This window comes from Vulpes vulpes, chromosome 4, assembly GCF_048418805.1.
Source record: "Vulpes vulpes isolate BD-2025 chromosome 4, VulVul3, whole genome shotgun sequence".
NCBI lineage: Eukaryota > Metazoa > Chordata > Mammalia > Carnivora > Canidae > Vulpes > Vulpes vulpes.
Genome location: NC_132783.1, coordinates 45229471 through 45254817, shown reverse-complemented (window position 1 = coordinate 45254817; position 25347 = coordinate 45229471). Strand labels below are relative to the sequence as shown.

The 25347-nt window shown below is 34.3% G+C and overlaps 1 protein-coding gene across 1 annotated transcript in view; it reads right to left on the bottom strand.

Annotated features, from left to right (window-relative positions):
- STPG2 (sperm tail PG-rich repeat containing 2) overlaps positions 1 to 25347 on the bottom strand; it is a 537574-nt gene that overhangs the window by 506946 nt on the left and 5281 nt on the right. The window contains exons 2-3 of the mRNA XM_072757274.1: positions 14110 to 14222; positions 6102 to 6269 (exon numbers count right to left, since the gene is read on the bottom strand). Coding sequence (XP_072613375.1) covers positions 6102 to 6269; positions 14110 to 14222 — 281 coding nt within the window. The remainder of the gene's footprint in view (positions 1 to 6101; positions 6270 to 14109; positions 14223 to 25347) is intronic.

Genomic DNA, 25347 nt, shown 5'->3' with positions numbered 1-25347 from the left:
CAGGTGGTATACTCCACTACAGTACATCTCATAACTTTTTTTTTAAGATTTTATTTATTTATTCATGAGAGACACAGAGAGAGAGGCAGAGACACAGGCAGAGGGAGAAGCAGGCTCCATGCAGGGAGCCCAACGTGGGACTCGATCCGGGACTCCAGGATCATGCTGTGGACTGAAGACAGGCACCAAACTGCTGAGCCACCCAGGGATCCCCATCTCGTAACTTTTATTTACCTTGGATAGAATATACTGATATTAGACCATAGGACTTCCATTAATTTCACTGAAACTTTTACATAATTTATCTCCACTCTTCTTCTAAGCATCTTCCTCAAATATCTAAGATATTGGTACTGTCTGTTGAATTTGACTAATTATTTTGACATTATTACCAGGATGATGGGATAGTCAAGGCCTGGAAAACCAGGTATGGCATGGACAGAGCAAAATACTCAAGGGACTAAAGACCCAGAAAGAAACGGGAATTCTCCAAGAAAAGAGACCTATCTGTAACCTACAATGTCCTTCCTCTCCATATTTCCAGAGATAACCTGGTTCTTCGTAAGTATTAAGGTATGAAGCAGTTCATCAGGTCTTAAAAAGAAACTGTACTTGAACATAACACTGTGTTCCGCAATCAAGAGGAAACAAAAACAAGAGTTACAAGCTAAAAATAATACTGGCTTGTGTATTTACCATTATCATTGTTCTTTAATTCTTCATATAGATTTGAGTTACTATCTAATGACCTTTCATTTCAGCCTGAAGGACTGCCTCTAGTATTTCTTTTAAGGGAAGTACAAGAGATAAATCCTATCAGTTTCTGTTTACCTGGGAATGTCTTAATTTCACCTCTATTTTCAAAGAAGAGAATTCCTGATCAGCAATCTTTTATTTCAGCACTTTAAAAATATCATCTCATTTGCTTCTGGCCTCCACAGCTCCTGGTAAGCCAACCGTTAATCTTATTGGGGAATTCCTTGTCACTTCTGCTCCTTTTCACATTCCTCTTTGGCTTTGGCTTTCAACAGTTTGACTGTAATGTATCTAGGTATCCATCTCTTTACATTTATCCTGCTCTGAATTCATTAAACTTCTTGTATGTGTAGATCAATGTTTTTCAACAAATTTTAGATGTTTTTAGCTGTTATTTCTTCAAACATTCTTTTTTATCCTTTTTCTTCTCTTCTTCTGGTATTTCCTTTATGCATATGTTGGTATGCTTGAAGATATCCCAAAAGTCTCTAAAGCTATGTTTATTTTTCTTCATTCTTTTTTCTTTCATCAAACTGCATAGTATCAATTGAGTTGTTCCTCAGGTTTCCTTAATCTTTCTTCTGTCAGTTCAAACCCATTGCTGAATCCCTCTAGTAAATTTTCATTTCCATAACTGTACTTTTCAATCCCAGAATTTCTACTTGATTTCTTTCTACAATTTGTAACTTTTTATTGATATATTCTGTTTGGTGAGACACTGTTCTTATATTTTCCTTTAGTTCTTTAGACAAACTTCCCTTACTTCTTTGAATATATTTTAAATAGCTGATTTAACAATTTTGTCTAATAGGTCCAACATGCTGGATTCCTCAAGAACAGTTTCTATTGATTCTTTTCCTACATATGGGCCATATTTTTTTGTTCTTTGGATTTCTCATTTTTTTGTTGAAAATTATACATTTTAGATAATACAATGTGGTAATTCTGAAAATCAGAATCCCCACCACAACCTAAGGGTTTGTTGGTATTTGTATGGTTAGTGATTTTTCTGGACTATCTCCAGATTCTGTATTCTCTGTCATAGGTGTCTACTGAAGTCTCAGTCTCGTTAGCTGAGTGGTCAGGTAATGGTCAGACAAAGGTTGGACTAGGCATTTCCTTAAATGTCTTGAACCAATAAGTCTCCAACCTTTGCAGAGGTACTCTGTGCATGTGTTAGGGCACACCTTCAATGTTCAAGCAGACAGTTTACAAGTCTATCTTAGCCTTCACTTCCTGTCTGCATAGAACCTCAAGGTCATCTATAGTAAGAGCTTTGTACTTTGTCAAGACTTTTTTTTTTTTTTTTTTTCAGTGATGGGTTAGCAGTGAAATTCTTTCAGTGTTTTACAGGAGCAAGCAAGTAAATATATTGAAAATAACAGAATAATAAGTTTCTCATAGAAAAGGAAGGACTAGAATAAGCCTGTGGTACTGGATTAGAATTTCCTAAGAACAAAATACTCTCTTTTACAACAACATAATTGTCAAAGTCAGGAGTCAGGAGAAACTCAAAAGTTTTTAGTAGATAGATAAGAAATAAGTATGGATTTCTAACTCTGTCCATTGATAACCTGAAGCAATGACATCCCAGTAGCAATGCATGTACACAGTATACTGATCTTGTTTTGAAATACCATTCTTTATTAAAAGGAAGTAGGGCTCCTTAAGGAAATGTCTGATTCTAGGATGGGTCAGGGAAAAAGAATTTGGTGAACGTGGAACATTCTGTGGAACGTGGAACATTCTGTGCCAGAAGATAAAGAAATGCTTAAAGAATGATGAGGACATGTCAAAAAGACACTAGAAGCAGCTTAAAAGGACCCCCAAAGATCAAATCTGAGGTAATTTAAGCCTTAAAATAAATAATGAGAATAATAAATTATAACTTTTTGAGTAAAAGGGGAATTCATGAATCCATGCTGTTAGAAATGGGAAAGATAAAGAAAGCTCTTTATTTGACACAAATAAATATTAAAGATGGAATCATAAAACCACCACTTAATAAACATCACAGTAAAATTTAATCAAGCATCATGAAAGGATACTGAACTAGTGAGGTTGATGAAGAAAAAGATATCTACTTATTCTTAAATTAACCACCACAAAATATTTATAATTTTTTTTAAATAGTAACTTTATAGTAGATAAAACTGGAAAATACCACCTCAAGCTAACATCACTTATCATGAGACAGGCAGATATACTGTGCTTTTTTATGTGATACACTGAGAAGGATACATCATTTCTGGAGTATTTCTGCCAAAATATCTAAACATACTATAGTCATGATAAAATATACACAAACCCAAAATTAAGAACTACTCTACAAACCCAAAATTAAGAAATACTCTACAAAGTAACTAGGATATACTCTACAAAAAGCCAAGGTTACAAAAGACAAGGACTAAACTGTTCCAAAATCAAGGAATCCAAAGAGACATGACAACTAAATGCAAAATATAATACCAGATTCACTCCAGAACAAAAATATTTAAAAAAAAAAAAAAGATATCCTGGAGATCATTAGCACTTTCTTTAAAATATCTGTAGATTAGGGACACCTGGGTGGCTCAGTCGGTTAAGCATCTGCCTTTGGCTCAGGTCATAATCCAGGGATCCTGGGAGGGTGCCTCAAGTTAGGCTCCCTGCCAGTCTGTTTCTCCCTCTTCCTCTGCCCCTTCCCCTGCTTGTGCTTGTTCTTGCTCTTTTCTCAAATAAATAAATAAAAATCTTTAAAAAAATCTGTAGATTAGATATTAGTATTATATCAGTGAAAATTTCCTGATTTTGATAACTGCATTATGATTATAAAAGAGAATATGATGTACTCTAGGAAATTTATATTTAAGTATTTAAGGGTAAAAGTGACATGATGTCTGAAATATGCTCTCAAATTACTTAATAAAAACTATAAAGTATATAGGGAGATAAAATGATAAAGCTAATGTGATAAAACGCTAACTGCAGAATCTGAGTTATAGGAAAAGTTTATTATTCTTGCATCTTTTCTATCAGTCTGAAACTATTTCAAAATTTAAAATTATTTTTTTTAAAAGTAGTAACCAGGAATAATTAATGAATTAGATCTAATATATCTACATGGTCAAATCTAGAAAATAAAACATTAAGTGAAATAGCAAGCAATCTATATACCAAATGATAGAATTTACTTAAAATTTTAAAATCATACTACAATATATATTGTTATTCGTGTACCTAATAAAGATTTAATGTTTACTATGGCAAAAGGAAAAGAATGGAGGGAGAGAAATTGGGTAAGGTAACAGTTGTTAAAATACAGTGAATTCAAGTGTGACAAATTTTTACCATGTTATATGTGATGGTGGGTCCATGGATATCAGTTATTTTTTTTTAATGCCAGTATAGTTAATATACAGCATATAGTTTCAGGTGTACAATACAGTGATTCAACAATTCCATACATCACCCAGTGCTCATCATGACAAATTCACTCCTTAATTCCCATTGCCTATTTCACCCATTCCACTACTGACCTCCCCTCTGGTAACCACTAGTTTGTTCTCTATAGTCAAAAGTGTGTTTCTTGGGTTATCTTTCCCTCTTTTTTTCCCTTTACTCATTTCTTGTTTGTTTCTTAAATTCCACATATTAATGAAAGCATATGATATTTGTTTTTCTCTGGCTGACTTATTTAACTTAGCATTATACTCTCTAGATCCATCCATGTTGTTACACTAAGCAAGATTTCATTCTTTTTTATAGCTGAGTAATATTCTATTGCATATATATATACACACTACATCTTCATTATTCACTCTTCTTTCAATGGACCTTTGAGCTGCTTCCATATCTTGACTATTGTAAATAGTGCTGCTATAAAAGTAGGGGTACATATATCCCTTTTAATTAGTGTTTTTATAGCTTTTGGGTAAATACCCAGTAGTGCAATTATTGGATTACAGTGGTTCTATTTTATCTTTTTGAGGAACCTCCATACTTTTCTCCATAGTGGCTGTACCAGTTTGCATTTGTGGTTATCTGTTATTATATTTGTACTAGTCTATGTACTAATCTATGTATAATTATATAAATTACAAAAAATATTTTTTAACTTTAAACAATTCAAAGGATCTAAGACCCCAAAATGCCCCAAGACAGCCATAAACCAAATGGTTTCTAAAGATATTTGAACCTAAGCCCAATGATGGAGACCTATACAAATGAAAACTTATAGAGTACTGAGAGTGAAGGTCAACCCAAATCTGAAAATATCTATTCCTTACCCAAGCCGTGTCTCTCTTCAGTTTCTCCTTCAGTCTATGCTTAATTTTGGCCATTTTCCTCATGAGGATTCCTCTTCTAGATCTCATAAAAGTATAAAAATACAGCACTATGTACTTCAGTCTTGTAATTAAATAAAACCAGACATATTATCCATATTCATGGATAATTCATACATTTCAATTGGGTAAATGAAATTTTGTCTCAGCTTTAACCAGGTTTGAATCTGAAAACCTGCACGACATGGATCTGCCATAATATGCTTGATATTTTAATTAAAGAGATGCTCCTTGGGCAGCCCGGGTGGCTCAGCGGTTTAGCGCCGACTTCAGCCCAGGGTGTGATCCTGAAGACCCAGCATTGAGTCCCACCTCATGCTTCCTGCATGGAGCCTGCTTCTCCCTCGGCCTGTGCCTCTGCCTCTTTCTCTCTCGCTCTGTGTCTCTCATGAATAAATAAATAAAATCTTTAAAAAAGGAAAGAAAATGTTTTCAAAAAAAAAAAGTGATGCTCCTTAACTTTTTAAATAAACATTTATGAAATAAATAATGCTTACACTATCAGATTCAAATTTCTTTATTAAAAAATGCTTTTTCCCTTTCAAATTCAGGAAAAGAATATCTATGTATTGCATAGGATTATACATTGTAACAGAGACTTCTAGTAAGTAAAACCTGTTTCCTCTTCTTCCTAGATGTAGTTAGACTACATTTCCCAGCCTCCTTGGCACTTAAATATATCTATGTGACTGAGCTTTAACACCCAGATTTGGCCACAAAAACTTCCCACTAGCAGTCCTCCATCTTTCCCCTTCTGCTGGCTGGATATTTATGAACTGAAGCCCTTCAATGATGATAGTAACATGAATGGAATAAGTGTTCCTGGATCCGTACCTAGAGGAAAGTCTCTTATCAACAAGGAGTATCCATATGAATGGGGAAAGAAAGAACACTACCTGTATTAAGCCACAGAGATTTGGGAGTCTATTTATTATTGCAATTAATGTTAGTTACATTAATTAAAACATGCATAATCGTAAACAATCTTCCAATTGTCAATAAGAAATGTGTTATACTTACCAGTTGAGGTTTATAGTATGCTGGACCTAGTGTACTGTCACTAGCAGGTGGAAAATGTTTTATAATACCGCCATCCTCATTAATATCATAACCATATGACTGTCCACAAGAAGGAATTGAAGGAACATCAACACTTCTGGAAACTGGAGGTGGTGCCCTTGAAATTTTCTGTAAGAAAACATTTTACATTATTTACTTGGAGACAAGAAAAGGAATAAAGAACCAAATATTAAAATTTACTAAAAGGCAATTGTTAAATATTGAATTAATGCATTTCATAATATAAACCAAAAATGTTTATTTTATAAAATAAATTTAAAGAAGTAAATTCAAGTCTCACTTAATCATATAAATTAAGATAATATACAATATTACTATTAAAGCCATCTTAAGAGTAAAGGAGTCTCTCTAACCTGGCTCAGTTATTTACCTTGTTTAATAAATAAATACTACTGATGCTAACAGCAGGCAGTCACTCCTACAGCCACATCATCAATCACCAGTTCAGTGGTTACTTATACTATACTACCATAATATCTGCCACAGAAAAATAAACTTTATATTTTTCTATAACACTTCCTGGCCTCATTCCTTCTTAGCTCCTGATTTATCTCCATATTACTAATGCCCTATAAAAATATCCTAATTATGCTGACAAGGTAGCAAGAAAAACGTCTATGACATAATGCTAAATGGAAATAGAAAATAGAAATTATGACTATAGGTATGTGATATATATGAAAGTATATATACGTATATATAGTAATATATACACAATTTTATGATAAACTAAAAAAAGCTATGCAAAAATTAACAGAATGAACAGAGTCAGAAGTTCAAGGTGATTATCACTTTTCCAAAATTTCCTTTAGCATCAAATATTTTATAATTTAAATAAAAACAAGTAACAGTAGAAATACTAGTATAAAATTTAGCAAATGAAACACTGGCATTTAAATAATTTAGTTATCTGGAAAACTACTTCAGAATATATTGATCCTCTGTTGTTTCTGAATAAATAAATAAATGTTACAGTTTAATGCATGCATGCCCAGTAGACATGTTATAAACATAATATCACTGACAGAATTTTCCTTTTTTTAATCATTAGAGACCACTATTAAGTAGTTTCAGTGATACTTATTAGACTTATTTCCAAGTTAAATGGAAGTATTGAATGACTTCTCCTATTACTTTAGAAAATTATTTGCATGATATCAAGACTTTTCAAAATATATCCCTATCTCCTTCTCCATCTTCTATTCCTACTACCCTCCCTTATATTCTACACTCCAAATATACTAAAAAACTCTATTCTTTTCCAAACATGCCATTAAATACTTCAATGTGTTTATTCACATGGTTTTCTCTGCCTGGACTAGTTTTTCCCATTCTTTTTAACTACTTAGCAAATCCTTCTTCAATATCCAGTTTGATTGTGATATCATTACTTTGGGCTACTAGTAGACATTTTATTATGACATATGTTTAATTAAAATAGCATTGTATCAACTGTTTGTATTAAATTATGGTCATTATTTCCCTATTAAAATTATGATCCTGAGGAGCAATGATTTGTCTTCTATGTGTTATCAGTGCCTAGAATTAGGTCTATTATACAAAGTCTCTAGCAAATGTCTGATCCTAGTTTCAAATGCACAACATAATAATTGGACAATTCTATACATTACATATTGCTCACCACAATAAGTGCAATTGCCATCTGTCAACATATAAAGTTATACTATGTTTTTTGTTTGTTTGTTTTAAAGATTTATTTATTCATTCATGAGAGACACAGAGACAGAGAGGCAGAGACCTAGGCAGAGGGAGAAGCAGGTTCCTAGCAGGGAGCCCACTGTGGGACTCGATCCCCGATCCTGGGATCATGCCCTGAGCCAAAGGCAGACACTCCACTGCTGAGCCACCCAGGTGTCCCAAAGTTATACAATGTTACTGACTCTATTCGTTATGCTATACTTTTCATCTTGATGATTTATTTATAAAAGGAAGGAAGGAAGGAAGGAAGGAAGGAAGGAAGGAAGGAAGTTAGTTAGTTAGTTAGTTAGTTAGTTAGTTAGTTAAGAAGGAAGAAAGGAAGGCAGGCAAGAAAGCAAGCAGGCAGAAAAATTCCTAATGTGTCCATTAAAAACATTCACACATCTTAAACAATAACTTACTCCTTTTCAGCAGAAAATATCATACAGTGTCACTAATATAAAAGATTAATGTCTAATAAAGCAAATGTGTCCTTCTTAAAAAAAGTCTGATAAGCCCTTGCATAAGTAAATGAACATTTACTTTGTCCCCACACACAAAACAGCTGATACTTAAATATGCTTACTAACCTTAACTTCATTGTCATTGACCTGACATTCATCTGAGTACTGAGCCCTAAAATATGTCCCCTAAACAAAGCTGATTAAAATGTAATTAATATAAGCTATGTGAAAAGCTTGATATGGAAAAGCTAGATATGGAAAGAGAAAAGAGAACCACTCTAAATAAACTGCAATCAAAATCTTCCAGATTTGTATTTTGAAGGGGTAGGCCTTTGGTATAATAATTATTCATTACATAACACCAGCATACCTTTCCAAACCTATCATTTGCTAGTTTCCTACACATTTTTTTTTTTTTACTTTGGGTCAATATAATCTTATTGTCTTCCATGGACTCTACTTCTCTGTTCACTCATGTAGTTCTCCATGCCTGAAATGCATATTCCAACATTATTCTTCAAGGCTAACCTCCTCTATATATCCTCTACAAAGTATATTTTGCCATGATATACTAGTCTTGGGGTGCCTAGATAACTCAGTTGGTTAAGCATCTGACTCCTGATTTTGGCTATAAAGTTACAATCTCAAGGTCGTGAGATTGAGCCCTGCCTCGAGCTCCAAGCTGGGCATGAAGCCCACTTGAGGTTCTCCCTCTCCCTCTGCCCACCACCCCCATGCTCTCTCTCTCCCTTAAAAATAATAATTTTAAAATTCCTATGGTATTTAATTACATAGTTATTCATTTAGCATCTATCATATTTCATCTTGCATTAGTAGCAATTTATAGATCTCTCTCCCATCTAAATTTTAAGTTTTTTTATTTCAGGAAACATGTTTTAAATTTCACTGTTTTATTAATAATACTTATCACAGAGTTTCCTCTCTATACATAGGTAGACTACTCAGATGGTTTTTAAAAACTCCTTTCCTTTCTGTTCACCATAGACACTGGAAGTGACTATAGGTTTATCAAAAGCAAAAATGAACTCAGTTGTTAATAAATAAAAAATTCGTTTATACACATTGAATATTCATTTAATTATGAAATATGGATACCAATAAACCTACTAATTTTTAAAGTTTTTTAATGTATTTACCACATAAAACATAAAACCTTTTCTATTCTAACTAAAAGAAATGTCAGAAGTACAACTTAACATAGCGACACACTGACTGAAAATGCTCTTTAACCTGTGGTGCTTTTCTTTTCACGGTATCTAATGTTCCAGGATAAAACTGATCATAGCTTGCTGGTCCTGGACTCTCTGAACCAAACTTCTTAAAACGCTTCTCCCGGTTTTGTAGACTATGACCTCCTTTTATATTATACTAAATTAGAGAGAAAAAAACATGAAATAATTAAAAGAAGCACTTTATAATTAATACCTAGTTAACAAGCATTATATATCAATATGAACAAAGAGTTTTAAAACCCAACCTGTGAAAGTTAAGGTATCTTGACTGAAGGTATCATTCTAGTATAAGGGAATAATTAAGAGGATGACTATTACAGTTGTCAGTTTTAACTCTGAACTCAAACCAAAATTTACTGTACTCAAGGTGCTCAAAGAAAATGTAAAACTCGGTTTTAAAACAGGAATCAAAATAAGGAAATCCCCAAAGTTCTAGAGCAAGAATAAAGAGTATACACTAACAGGCCTATAGCGAATATGCACCTCTGAAATGAGGTACAAATAGTGGTACTCACACTGCAGGGAAAATATAAGCCTTCCAAGCTTGCTTAGGATTAATTATTTTCATGAACTATTTTTTGGTCATTTCCAAGGATGCCTATGTAGGCTTACTGGCAACAGCATGGGTTTTTGGTTGGTTGGTTGGTTGGTTGGTTGGTTGGTTTTTTCTTCAATTTTTTAACAGCTTGGTTTTATGCTCAGATTAATTTTAAACATTGTTTAATGCAGAGAAGGGACTGGGAGAAATCTCCCACAGCTCTCTATGCCACATGTCTGGATTCTCTGAAATGAGAAAATTATCAACTGCCTAATAGCCAGTGAATTCAGATAAAATTCCATCTTATTAGTTTCAATTAACACTCATAGTGTAATCATTTCAAAAATAATTCATAGTAATAATGGTTGGCATTGATTGCTCAGATAAGATTTAAGTTCCTGATTTGTCAACAGACCTTTTCTCATGGTATATACGTTAGATGTTCATAATCGCTCTTAACTGAGCCTATCTCTACTTTGTCTCTTATTCGGCTACTTTCATCTTTCCAAAAATACACAAAAGAGATATTCTTTTTAAAAAATGAATCAAAATTATATTCTTAGGTAGCCAACCCACTACTTGATAACTTTTAATCAGACCATAATCCCTGTGTTTAAAGAGTTTGAATCTATAACAAAATTTAATGATTTTGCAAAAACATTAACATTGCAAGTTACATAAAAAGTAAACTCATGTGAAAAGAGAACATCTCAAATCTTAATTCTTTGAAAGCCATTACTCTAGTCTTTATGATCTTATATTTCACACTGCAATCTGAATTTATATTGAACTTCAACAGAAGGCAGTAAAATTAATCTGATTTTTTTAACTGGTTGAAATTAACCAGGACTTTTTTTTCCAGTAATTCATATTTAATAATTATCAATTCATATTTCATAATAACAAGAGATTATAAAAGGAACTACTATGTGTCAGATAAATACCCAAAAATTATAATATGAGGTAATGAAGTATATGATGTAATGAAGTATATGAAAACTTGTGAGAAACACCCTTCCTACTTCTTGAGTCATGGCTATACGCTGTGGCTATTTGATGAATTACTACATTGCCAGCAACTTCCCAACAATACAGGATGCAGAGTCTCATCTGAAGGGTGAAGCCATGCACTGTTATCACGTACGATATTATCCTATTATTCAGCTCTAGTGAAATGTATCAGATCAAAAATCAAACCTAATTTGGACATCTATTACTAGGGCTAGACTGTGGAAAAATGAAAAAACTATTTATCTGTATCCAAGGAAGAGATCTCCACATCTAAAATCAATCTTATATAGCAAGGAACAAAACGGTATCCACCATGCAGACAGGTCACAAACTAGAAGAGAATTAGAACCAGAAAACACAAATGAAATTTGAACTGACCCTTTGGAGTGAAATTCATTCTAGGAAAAAATACAAACAGAATAAGGTATGTGACCTAATAAGCTAATTATCTATCAGAGGATCAGAAACTTGCACTTCGTAAACTCCATTCTTTTCTTTCTTTTATTTTCTTAAATTCTCTTATGTTGTTTTCTAAGAAAATTTCCTTTTGAAAAAAAATAGCATGCTTCAGATATGCTAGAGGAGAAAAAGGAAAAAATGAATTTGCCTGTAACTGGGCAAGAGCTGGAAAGGAAAATGAATACTCCCATCATCACTTTCAACTTTGCAAGAGTAGTGACAACCATAATCAAAGTGAAACAACCATAACAAAAACAGAGAAATAGAGAAGACTAAATTGGGGCACACAGTTTCAGCTCCCAACTGTTCTGTTTTTATAAGAGCTTCAACAATTATACACCGTGGAGGCAGGCCCTCACAACTACAACTACCCTATCTTTCCAAATTTCATCTGAAGTCTCCAAATAACATTTTCTATGTAATTGCTAACAGAAAGGAATATTTCAATCTATGCTTCCAAAAAAAAGTATAAAAATAAATTGTTAAATACTTCAAATAAGATTATTTCCAATAAAATTATTTCTTTATTTTCCAGTATATTATTTATAGAACTAGTATGCTAACTATGTCACATTTCAAACACATTTCCTAATTCAGCCATTTAAAATAATAATGGACAAAAAAAAAAAAAACAGCAATAGAATAAATAAGTCACAGTCATTTTTTAAACCAAGGAAACCAATCTTCTCCTGGCATTTTATATTTTTAAGAAGAAAAACAGAGAATACTAGAACTCTTTCTTAGATCGTCCATTGCATTTAAAAAGTACATTTCCTAATTTCTTATTCTTGAAATTCAAGAAATGTACCCAATTTGGGATAAAATATAATCAGATCTAAATTGTACTTTATTTTACATATGGAATTGACTAAAATCAATATTAATATTCCAACATCCTGATATCTATCATATTAAAGAAGTTTGAAAACTACCTATTGTGTATTTTATTGCATTCTCCTCTTGGAATAGTGTTACAGTCTTAAAAGAACTACTGGTAAAACTAGCAAGCCCATATACCCATAATATGCCGGCCGTGAGCCATGGAATGGAAGCCGGAGTGACACTTCTAATGATGACATCTATTGACCTGTTACTATTTTTTGCTTTTTGCCCTCTAGGCACTAGTATGCTGGAAGTTTCAAGAACCCAGGGAAGAGCCATAAATGTTCTGCTGAATTGGAAGTTGAGACCATCAAATGGCCATTCCAGGCTCTGTTGCTAGAGAGCAAAATAAGGAGAGTATTGGCTAAGGTGATTAACACTGACCAAGACTGAAAAACAGTACTAATGACAGCCACAGGCACCGCAATGGGATGGAACACAAAGACACCATGCAGAGCCTCTCTGAACTATAATGTCCAGTGAAAATGCTAAGAGCAAGTTTATTTAAACGTTTGAAAAGGAAGCCTGTGAATCAAGAGCTCACACTCCTTAGAACTAAAGATTCTGGTCAACTACATCAAGCTGAAAACTCCATCAGATAAAGTTCCTTTAAAGAGATGGGAAACAGAACGAGTAACGGAAAAAATTAAGCCACCTACAGCTTCATAATCAGTTACAGAAACTAACAGGTCCCCTTGCATTTCCTTGCTTCCTACAACACCTTGCTTTCATCTTCCCTCCTTCTTTCTCTTTTCTATTGTAAAATGGCAACACTAATAATAGATAAAAAGTTATTGGATGCTACCTATAATCAAGCACTATTCTAAATTGCTTGCTAATATATTTAATTCTTAGAAAAAGCCTACAAACTCAGTACCCCTTTTTTACAGATGAGGAAACTAAAGCCCAAAGAGATTAAGTAGTTAAAATTAAATCTACCTACATTTGAAATCTCTCTGAGCTAATAAGTGACAGAGACAGATTTCAAATGTAGTCTAGTTCCAGAGCCCACACTACTAACCACTTCTTCAAAATATCTTATGTCATATTTAGTTACCATTTAATCTATAGGTTGCAGAATAATGGAAGAGGAATGTGAAAAAAACAAAAGTAGAAAAGGTCTTAATCTAAAGACCTAACTCGTAGTGACACTGTAATATCATTTCTGAATGCAGCAGCTCCTTCAGAGGAATTTGGCTCTGTCAGGGAAGTTATACTTGAAAATTATACATAATTAATTGTGTTTTTTAAATTATAAATGTGGGAAGAAGAATTATGTGTATATGTAATGCACATGAAAGAGAAGACAACTGGAAGTCAAGGGGGAAAATGTAATAGAAATCTATTCTTTTTGTTATCTGTCCAGCATCCTATTATCTGTCCAGCATTATTATCTGCCCATTATAATCTATAAAACAATGTTTATGTCTTATAGAATTCATAGAATAATGAAGAACATTCAACCAGGCAATCAACATTAAACACTTCTATTTTCTCACACTCTAATAACAAAATATAGATTAAAAGAATGATAATATGAAGGGAAAATAAAATTTGATAAATGTCATATTAGCCTATTGGAGGGAGAAAGTATAATTTTTATCAACACCAACAATTATATATAATAACTTTTATAAATTTACCTGTGCTTCTGAAACATTATAGTGCCCTGGCCCTGGAACAGCTTTCTCAGTGTTAGAGGCAACAGTAAATGTACTTTCTCTGGTAGCCAAAGAAAGGAATGGTGCGTAGCCACCTATAAAAGTAAAAATCGTATCACTGGAAGATACAACACAGTCCCAGTGATTTCAGAGAAAAAGCATTCAAAATATATAAAATCATTTAGTAATCTCAATTGTGGATACTGTATTATCAGAACTATTGGTGAGCCACAGAATTTGCTGCATCTTTTAAAACCTGACTTAAGAACAGAATGTTTTATATTAAAGAACCTACAAAACTGGAATTCCTAAACAACTGAAAAAATAATTAAAGAAATAGAAAACAAAGCCTTTCTTCTTCTAAGAATATTTGGTTGAGATAAAAATAAGTTACATTTAGCTAAAAATATACTTTCTCAAAAGACCAGTGTTTTACATTTTGGAACAACATCTATCATTTGTAGAGAATAGCATATATAGGGTTGTAGAGACAAGTTAGATTGAAATAATTTAAAGTGAGTTTACAGCAAGTAATTAATAATATCTCTTTGCTTTTCTTCATAGTTGGTGCTCAGTAAATATTTCTTGATTGCCGTCTACAAATCTAAGATACAAAAGTCTACAAATCTAAGTTGTACAAATCTAAGATACAAAGGTCTACAAAGCTAAGATACAAATTTCATTGGAACAAATAATCATAAAATTTGACAGACTTAATAAACTTAGTAGACAGACTTAGTCTTCTGAAAGACTGATAAAAAATTTCAAGAAATGTATCAAGAAAATGAGTATAGTTTAAGCAACACAGATATCACAGAAGATTTGGAAGATAACAGCTATCATCAATGGGTAATAAAAGAATGAAAGTGAGGACTCAAAATTTGTGAGAATCTTATACACTAAAGGAGAATATATGGTAATAATTAGTACAGTTTAAAATCTTGCTAATAATCTGGACTAATAATAAAAGTCTTTTTAAAACAAGAAATTATGTATTTCTTTCAAAGTCCACGTTTTTTTATTTTTATTTAAATTCAATTAGCCAACATATAGTACAAAGTTTCAGATGTACAGCTCAGTAATTTATCAATTACATGTAACACCCAGTGCTCATCACATGACATGCCCTCCTTAATGCCCATCATCCAGTTACCCCATCCCCCCACCCACCTCCCCTCCAGCAACCCTCAGTTAGTTTCCTATAGTTAAGAAGCTCTTATGGCTTCTCTCCCTCTCTGATTTCTTCCCATTCATTTTCCCTTCCTTCCCCTATGATCCTCTGTGCTATTTCTCATATTCTAAATATGAGTGCAACCAAATGATAATTATCTTTCTCTGACTGACTTATTTCATTCAGCGTAATATCCTGCCCCCTAGTTCTATCCACATCAATTGAAATGGTAAGATTTCATCCTTTTTGATGGCTGAGTAGTATTCCATTATGTGTATGTATGTTTGTATGTGTATATATATACATATGTATGTGTGGATGTGTATATATATTTTATTCATATATATTACATATATTATACATATATATACATATATATGTGTATGTATATATATATATATATGTATATATATACACACATACACACACCATATCTTCTTTATTCATTCCTCTGTAGGTGACAAATGACATCTGGGCTCTTCCCAGAGTTTGGCTATTGTGGCACTGCTGCTATAAACACTGGGGCCCAGGTGCCCCTGAAGATAACTACATTTGTATCTTTGGGGTAAATACCTAGTAGTGCAATTGTTGGGTCATAGGGTAGCTCTATTTTTACTTTCTTGAGGAACCTCCACAGTGTCTTCTAGAGTGGCTGTTTGCAGGTAAAATGATATTTTATGTGAAAAACCCAAAAGACTCCACCCCAAAATTACTAGAGCTCATACAGGAATTCAGCAATGAGGCAGAATATAAAATCAATGCACAGAAGTCAGTTGCATTTCTGTACGCTAAAAATGAGATAGAAGAAAGAGAAATTAAGGAATTGATCCCATTTATAATCGTACCAAAAACCATACGATACCTAGAAATAAACCTGCTACCCAGAACAATGTACACATTCAGTGCAATCCCTATCAAAATAGCACTGACATTTTTTAGAAAGCTGGAACAAATAATCCTAAAATCTGTATGGAACCAGAGAAGACCCCAAATACTTAGAGGAATTTTGAAAATGAAAACCAAAGTTGGTGACATCACAATTCCAGATTTCAAGCTATATTACAAAGCTGTAATCATCAAGACAATATGGTACTAGCACAGAAACAGACACATAGATCAATGGAACAGAATAAAGAATCCAGAAATGGACCCTCAACTCTATGGTCAACTAATCTTCAACAAAGCAAGAAAGAATATCCAATGGAAAAAAGACAGTCTCTTCAACAAATTATGTTGGAAAAATTGGACAGCCACATATAGAAGAATGACACTGGACCATTTTCTTACACTGTAGACAAACTAAAAATGGATGACAGACCTAAATGTGAGACAAGAATGCATCAAAATGCTAGAGGAGAATACAGGCAGTAACTTCTCTGGCAGTTGTCTTTGCAACTTTTTTCCAAATATGACCCCTGAGACAAGGGAAACAAAAGCAAAAATAAACTATTGGGATTATATCAAAATAAAAAGCTTCTGCACAGTGAAGAAAACAATCAACAAAACTAAAAGGCAACCTATGGAATACAAGAAGACATTTGCAAAAGACATATCTGAAGGGCTTAATAGCCACAATACATAAAGAACCTATAAAACTCGACACATAAAAAATAATTTAATTTTAAAATGGGTAGAAGACATGTAGAGACATTTCTCCAGAAAAGACATACATATGGCCAACAGAGACATGAAAAAATGCTTATTATCGCTTTATCATCAGGGAAATGCAAATCAAAACTGCAATGAGATATCACCTCCCACCAGTCAGAATGGCTAAAATCAACACCACAGGAAGCAAGAGGTATTGGTGAGGATCTGGAGAGAAGGTAATCTTACACTGTTGCTGGGGTTAAACTTGTGAAGTCACTATAGAAAACAGTATGAAGGTTCCTCAAAAAGTTAAAAATTGAACTACTCTACAATCCAGCAATCACATTACTAGGTATTTACCCAAAAACACAAGAACACTAATCCAAAGGGATAAATGCACCACTACAGTTATAGCAGCATTATTTATAATAGCCAAGATATGGAAGCAACTCAAGGTCTATTGATTGATGAATGGATAAAAAATATGTGATATGTAGATATATAGAGATAGATAGATAGATGATAGATAGATAGATAGATAGATAGATAGATAGATAGAAATACTATTCAGCCATAAAAAATAAAACCTTGCCATTTGCAACAACATGGATGGAGGTAGGGAATATAATTCAAAGTAAAATAAGTCAATCAGAGAAAGACAAATATGATATGATTCCACTCATATGTGGAATTTAAGAAATGAAACAAACAAGCAAAGGAAAAAAAAGAGAAACCAAAAATTAAACTATTAAGTGTATAGAACAAACTGATGGTTACCAGAAGGGAGAAGGTGGGAGGATTGGTTAAATAGCAGTAGAGATCAAGGGGTGCACTGGTTGTGATGCGCACTGGGTGTTGTACAAAAATGTCAAATCACTAATTTTATTCTGAATCACTGAAACTACTATGACACTATATTAACTAACTGGAATTAAAATAAAACCTTTAATGAAACAGGCGTAGAGGTTAAGGACATAGAATTGGTCATATCATAAGCAAATGTGTCAAGAGCAAAGGCAATCTGAGCCCTGAAGAGCAGTAATGATATTGTAAATGTTATTATGGAATTAAAAGCTTTTTAAAATAAAAGAAATAATTATTTGGTTAGGTATTGCGGCATTTAAAAGTGAGTAAAAATGGGAAAAGATATTTGCAAATGACATATCAGATAAAGGGCTAGTTTCCAAAATCTATAAAGAACTTATTAAACTCAACACCAAAGAAACAAACAATCCAATCATGAAATAGGCAAAAGACATGAAGAGAAATCTCACAGAGGAAGACACGGACATGGCTAACATGCACATGAGAAAATGCTCTGCATCACTTGCCATCAGGGAAATACAAATCAAAACCACAATGAGATACCACCTCACACCAGTGAGAATGGGGAAAATTAATAAGGCAGGAAACAACAAATGTTGGAGAGGGGATGCGGAGAAAAGGGAACTCTCTTCCACTGTTGGTGGGAATGTGAACTGGTGCAGCCACTCTGGAAAACTGGGTGGAGGTTCCTCAAAGAGTTAAAAGTAGACCTGCCCTATGACCCAGCAATTGCACTCTTGGGGATTTACCCCAAAGATTCAGATGCAATGAAACGCCGGGACACCTGCACCCCAATGTTTCTAGCAGCAATGTCCACAATAGCCAAACTGTGGAAGGAGCCTTGGTGTCCATCGAAAGATGAATGGATAAAGAAGATGTGGTCTATGTATACAAAGGAATATTCCTCAGCCATTAGAAACAACAAATACCCACCATTTGCTTCAACGTGGATGGAACTGGAGGGTATTATGCTGAGTGAAATAAGTCAATCGGAGAAGGACAAACAGTGTATGTTCTCATTCATTTGGGGAATATAAATAATAGTGAAAGGGAATATAAAGGAAGGGAGAAGAAATGTGTGGGAAATATCAGAAAGGGAGACAGAACATAAAGACTCCTAACTCTGGGAAATGAACTAGGGGTGGTGGAAGGGGAGGAAGGCGGGGGGTGGGGGTGAATGGGTGACGGGCACTTGACGGGATGAGCACTGGGTGTTATTCGATATGTTGGTAAATTGAACACCAATAAAAATTAATTTATTAAATAAATAAATAAATAAATAAATAAATAAATAAATAAATAAAAGTGAGTAAAATATAGACCTTATCTTTAAAAACCAACAATCTACTGAAGCAGGACTTTAACTTTAAATGACTTTAAACAAGGAAAAATATCTCAAGTTCTAAAATGCTTGGAAGGTGAAAAAGGAAAAAGTCCTCAATCACACAGAGGTGATGAGTAAAAGTTTCCTGAATGATACTAAAACTCTAGGTGTTAATTTAGCAACTGATAGTTCATACCAACTGTCCAAAGGTAAGAAAAAAAAAAGTACTTTTTGATAGTAACAAAGACTACAAGGACAGAAATCCTTAAGAGGAAGCCAAGGTCCATTTTGAAAAGTAAGGGTCATCCAGTAGAGCTGAAAAACCAGGATACCAGTGAATTATTCCAAATCAGGGTAAACAATCAGAGAACAAGACACAGATTTCCTTCAAAACACACACAAACCAAACTAAAGGTTATAAAAATACGAATAGTGCAAACACCAGGAAATGGTCTTCCAAGAGGCAGAAAAATATGTCCTATAAACAGGAGAAAAGTCAGTGAAAGAAAGATATATATTTGAGAAGATGGAATTAACACACAAGAACATCAAAATTATCTATTATAAATAATCTCCATCTGTTTAACAAGGTAGAAGAAAGATGAATGTGATGAAGAGATAAAGGGAAGACATAAAAATGCCCAGATCAAAGTTCTGAAATGAAAAGTACACTGATACGGGGCACCTGGCTGGCTCAGTCAGAAGGGTGTGCAACTCTTGATCTCAGGGTTGTGAGTTCAAGCCCCACGCTGGATATAGAGATTACTTAAGTAAATAAAGTTTTTAAAAAGTACATTGATGGAGGGAAACTGAGTGGGGAAAAATTAGAGAGGAAGACAAACCATTTTCAAATTATTGTGACATTATGACATATATAGAAGTAGAATATATGACCACAATGGCACAAAAGATGAGATGCGAGAAATGAAAGCACACCATATTAAGGTTCACATACTATATGAGAAGTGACACAATATTATTTGAAGGTAGACTGTGGTAAGTTAGGGATGTATATTGTAAACCAAACAACTAAACTCATTCAACAAAGGTAGGGAAAAAATAAAGAGAATGAAGAGATATATTCTGAAAACAAATATCAAGAGAGTAAATTTAAACACAACAATATTGATAGTTAAATTAAATAGAAAAATTCTGGGGCACTTCGGTGGTTAAGTGTCTACCTTTAGCTCAGGTCATGATTTCAGGGATCGAGCCCCAATGTTGGACTCCCTTCTCAACATGGAGTCTGCTTCTCTCTCTCCTTCGGCCTGCTGCTCTCCCTGCTTGTACACTCCCTCCTTCCCTCTCTCGTTCTGTCATATAAATAAAATCTTTTAAAAACAGAAAAGTTCTAAATACCCCAATATAAAAGGCAGAGATTCTCAACTGGATAACAAAGTAAGACTTAACTTTATGCTGTCTACAGAAAACCCTCATAACACATAAAGACATAGAAGTGTTAAAAATAAAAGAATGGAAAAGATATGCCATGCATCTGTAAATCAAAGGAAGATGGAGTGACTATATTAAAATCAGACAAAGTACATTTTAGAACAAGAAATACTAAAGATAAGAGAGATGTATTATGATAAAGGGGTCATTTCATCAACAAGATTTAATAATCCATAAAGAGCAGCAAGGAAATGATTGCCATAAAAATCAGAAAAGTGCTTAAGGGAGAGGAAAGTAGGTATAATTGAAAGGGAAATTGGACCAGTTATATTTCTTGAGTGTTTACCTCTTACACCATACTTTTTATGCAGTTTTCTGCCTAAATGTTTAATCTTACAAGGAAAGATTTTCTGGAGTTTTTTTAATTTAGGTTCATACAAACATGAGGTAATGTGAGATAAATATAAAAACTAAGAAAGCTAAGTTCAGACTAGTTCTGAGGCAGCTGTTCTAACACCATAGCAGAGATTCTAACTGAATCTACCTAAACAAGTGTAAAATTAATTGCATAATACTGAAATTCATAGAAAAATGGAAAAGAACAAACACAAAATAGTCCTACGTATTCAAGAAAGCCAGTACTCATAAAATCCTCATTGAAGTTTTCCATAATTAATTATATAGAATCTTTCATCAATAGGCTAGAAGTTTACATAAAACACTGACCTCAAGTAAAACCACAAGAAAATTAAAGTGTTTATACTGATTAACTCCATGAAAGAAGGGACTTGTCTGTTTTATTCATTATTGTATACCTAATGTACATTTAGAGTGGCAAACTGTCCTAGTTTGCTCAGATGTAGGACGTTAATGCTAAACCCAGGATGTTCCCACATAAATCAAGATGTTTCGCCACCCTGCCATAGTGCCCTGAACATTAATCAATAAATACAGATTTCGGGGATCCCTGGGTGGCGCAGCGGTTTAGCGCCTGTCTTTGGCCCAGGGTGCGATCCTGGAGACCCAGGATCGAATCCCATGTCGGGCTCCCAGTGCATGGAGCCTGCTTCTCCCTCTGCCTGTGTCTCTGCCTCTCTCTCTCTCTGTGTGACTATCATAAATAAATAAAAATTAAAAAATAAATAAAAAATAAATAAATAAATACAGAATTCATCAGTGATGTTCTAAATTACACCTTTCTTTAGTCATTCATTCAACAATAGTGAATGCTTTATCGTGTGCAGAGAGAGACAGTGAGGGTATAATAATGAATAAGCTAAAACTCTGGCCTCCAGTAATGGGAAAGCCAGACAAATAATATACTACAAACAATGCTGCCAATAATTAAGGTATAAAATATGGGAGAAGGTGGTTCTGGGGAATTAGGGTTAGTGGAGTGAGAGAAAATTCTGATTTGAGACATATGGATATATTGGCATGTGAAATGCCAACTATGAATGATAAATCAAACTGTCAGGTAGAAAGAAGAAATTAAGAAGAGAAGAGAAGGAAAAATTTGAAGAGAAAGAAATAAGTTCAGTTTGGGAAATACTGAGTTTGAGGCACCAACAGCAGAAGATAAATCAAACTGGCATGAAGCAATAGAAGTCCATTCTGAGAAAGAAGGTGGGCAGCATGTGATTAAAGGGCAAATTCTATAGCTACAGCAACTGCCACAAAACACAAAGGTCATTCTTCATATAAAAGCAATAACTAGATCTTTGAAACATACTCATTTTCAGGGACATCAACATATACAGCAATCACATACATATTGTTTATTTAAACTTAAAGACCGATTGCATTCCCTGAGGTGGTCTCCCTAAATTGACTGGCTAATAAAAATAAATCATTATTGGTGGCATAAGCTCATAGGCATGAGTGGAAGGGCATGGAAAGCTCGTGCTTCTGTGGCAGGTAAAGCTAACCACTCCTCCATCAAAGAAGAAATCTGGGGAAGAATATACTTAGGAGCCAATGTTACCCAGCTTAGATAACTGGTATGGAACCAGTACAGATAACTAATACACAGCTGATGTAGGGTGCCATTTATTATGTAAATCAAGTTCGAACAGCAATTAAATTCTCCTTAACACAATATGTGAGGAGAAGTCACTAAAAGAACTATGTTTTTATCATATTATATTTACCAGACTGGTTGTCTGTGGGGAAAATTCACTTTGTTGAAATAAAATACACTTGCTTCTTAGATAAATGTGAGAAAATCAGGAATAGCTCTCACTAATCTGGAACTGGAATATCCATTCTGTCTCCTATTGATGAAATCAGAGCAGCTCGGTCCTATCCTTTTTAGGCTGCAAATCCTGGGTTGAAAAGAGTCTCTCTGATTAAATGGCCAAAGCCTGAGGCAATAAAGTTTGCAGTTTGGGGTGAAAAGAATTTCCTGAGGCAAGTATGAAGATAATACACTGGAGGACTGACCAAAGAGGCTATAGTAATAGAGTGGTAGTTAGAAAAAAGAAAAGTTAGGAATAAAGACTATTTGCATCTTTCTTTTTTTTTTTAATTAATTTTTATTGGTGTTCAATTTACCAACATACAGAAAAACACCCAGTGCTCATCCCGTCAAGTGTCCACCTCAGTGCCCGTCACCCACTCCCCTCCAACACCCGCCCTCCTCCCCTTCCACCACCCCTAGTTCGTTTCCTCGAGTTAGGAGTCTTTATGTTCTGTCTCCCTTCCTGATATTTCCCAACATTTCTTTTCCCTTCCTTTATATTCCCTTTCACTATTATTCATATTCCCCAAATGAATGAGAACATACACTGTTTGTCCTTCTCCGATTGACTTATTTCACTCAGCATAATACCCTCCAGTTCCATCCACGTAGAAGCAAATGGTGGGTATTTGTCGTTTCTAATTGCTGAGTAATATTCCATTGTATACATAAACCACCATCTTCTTTATCCATTCATCTTTCGATGGACACCGAGGCTCCTTCCACAGTTTGGCTATTGTGGCCATTGCTGATAAAAACATCGGGGTGCAGGTGTCCCGACGTTTCATTGCATCTGAATCTTTGGGGTAAATCCCCAACAGTGCAATTGCTGGGTCATAGGGCAGGTCTATTTTTAACTCTTTGAGGAACCTCCACACAGTTTTCCAGAGTGGCTGCACCAGTTCACATTCCCACCAACAGTGTAAGAGGGTTCCCTTTTTTCCGCATCCTCTCCAACATTTGTTGTTTCCTGCCTTGTTAATTTTCCCCATTCTCACTGGTGTGAGGTGGTATCTCATTGTGGTTTTGATTTGTATTTCCCTGATGGCAAGTGATGCAGAGCATTTTTTCATGTGCGTGTTGGCCATGTCTATGTCTTCCTCTGTGAGATTTCTCTTCATGTCTTTTGCCCATTTCATGATTGGATTGTTTGTTTCTTTGGTGTTGAGTTTAATAAGTTCTTTATAGATTTTGGAAACTAGCCCTTTATCTGATATGTCATTTGCAAATATCTTCTCCCATTCTGTAGGTTGTCTTTTAGTTTTGTTGACTGTATCCTTTGCTGTGCAAAAGCTTCTTATCTTGATGAAGTCCCAATAGTTCATTTTTGCTTTTGTTTCTTTTGCCTTTGTGGATGTATCTTGCAAGAAGTTACTGTGGCCGAGCTCAAAAAGGGTGTTGCCTGTGTTCTCTTCTATGATTTTGATGGACTCTGGTCTCACATTTAGATCTCTCATCCATTTTGAGTTTATCTTTGTGTATGGTGAAAGAGAGTGGTCCAGTTTCATTCTTCTGCATGTGGATGTCCAATTTTCCCAGCACCATTTATTGAAGAGACTGTCTTTCTTCCAGTTGATAGTCTTTCCTCCTTTATCGAATATTAGATGACCATACATTTCAGGGTCCACTTCCGGGTTCTATATTCTGTTCCATTGATCTATGTGTCTGTTTTTGTGCCAGTACCACACTGTCTTGATGACCACAGCTTTGTAGTACAACCTGAAATCTGGCATTGTTATGCCCCCAGATATGGTTTTCTTTTTTAAAATCCCCCTGGCTATTCGGGGTCTTTTCTGATTCCACACAAATCTTAAAATAATTTGTTCTAACTCTCTGAAGAAAGTCCATGGTATTTTGATAGGGATTGCATTAAACGTGTACATTGCCCTGGGTAACATTGACATTTTCACAATATTAATTCTGCCAATCCATGAGCATGGAATATTTTTCCATCTCTTTGTGTCTTCCTCAATTTCTTTCAGAAGTGTTCTATAGTTTTTAGGGTATAGATCCTTTACCTCTTTGGTTAGGTTTATTCCTAGGTATCTTATGCTTTTGGGTGCAATCGTAAATGGGATTGACTCCTTAATTTCTCTTTCTTCAGTCTCATTGTTAGTGTATAGAAATGCCATTGATTTCTGGGCATTGATTTTGTATCCTGCCACGCTACCAAATTGCTGTATGAGTTCTAGCAATCTTGGGGTGGAGGCTTTTGGCTTTTCTATGTAGAGTATCATAACATGGTTTCTTCTATGTAATAAAATTCACACATTGACAAAGTTCCATGACATATATATTCAATTAACTCAACAATATCATTAAATAGCTTTAAAAATCTCAGATTTAAGTGATATACATATCTGGTTTAGCTTATAATATTAAACTTATATTATGAACACAAAAAGTTTATTATAAATTTATATTTAGCTTAACATATAATATATATGTATCTATGGGTATAACTGAACTCTTATAAAATATAGTATTATATATTTTGAAACTTTTTATTTGGTATTAATTTCAAATTTATGGGGATCCCTGGGTGGCTCAGTGATTTAGTGCCTGCCTTTGACCCAGGGCGTGATCCTGGAGTCCTGGGATCGAGTCCCACATCGGACTCCCTGCATAGAGCCTGCTTCTCCATCTGCCTGTGTCTCTGCCTCTCTCTTTCTCTCTGTG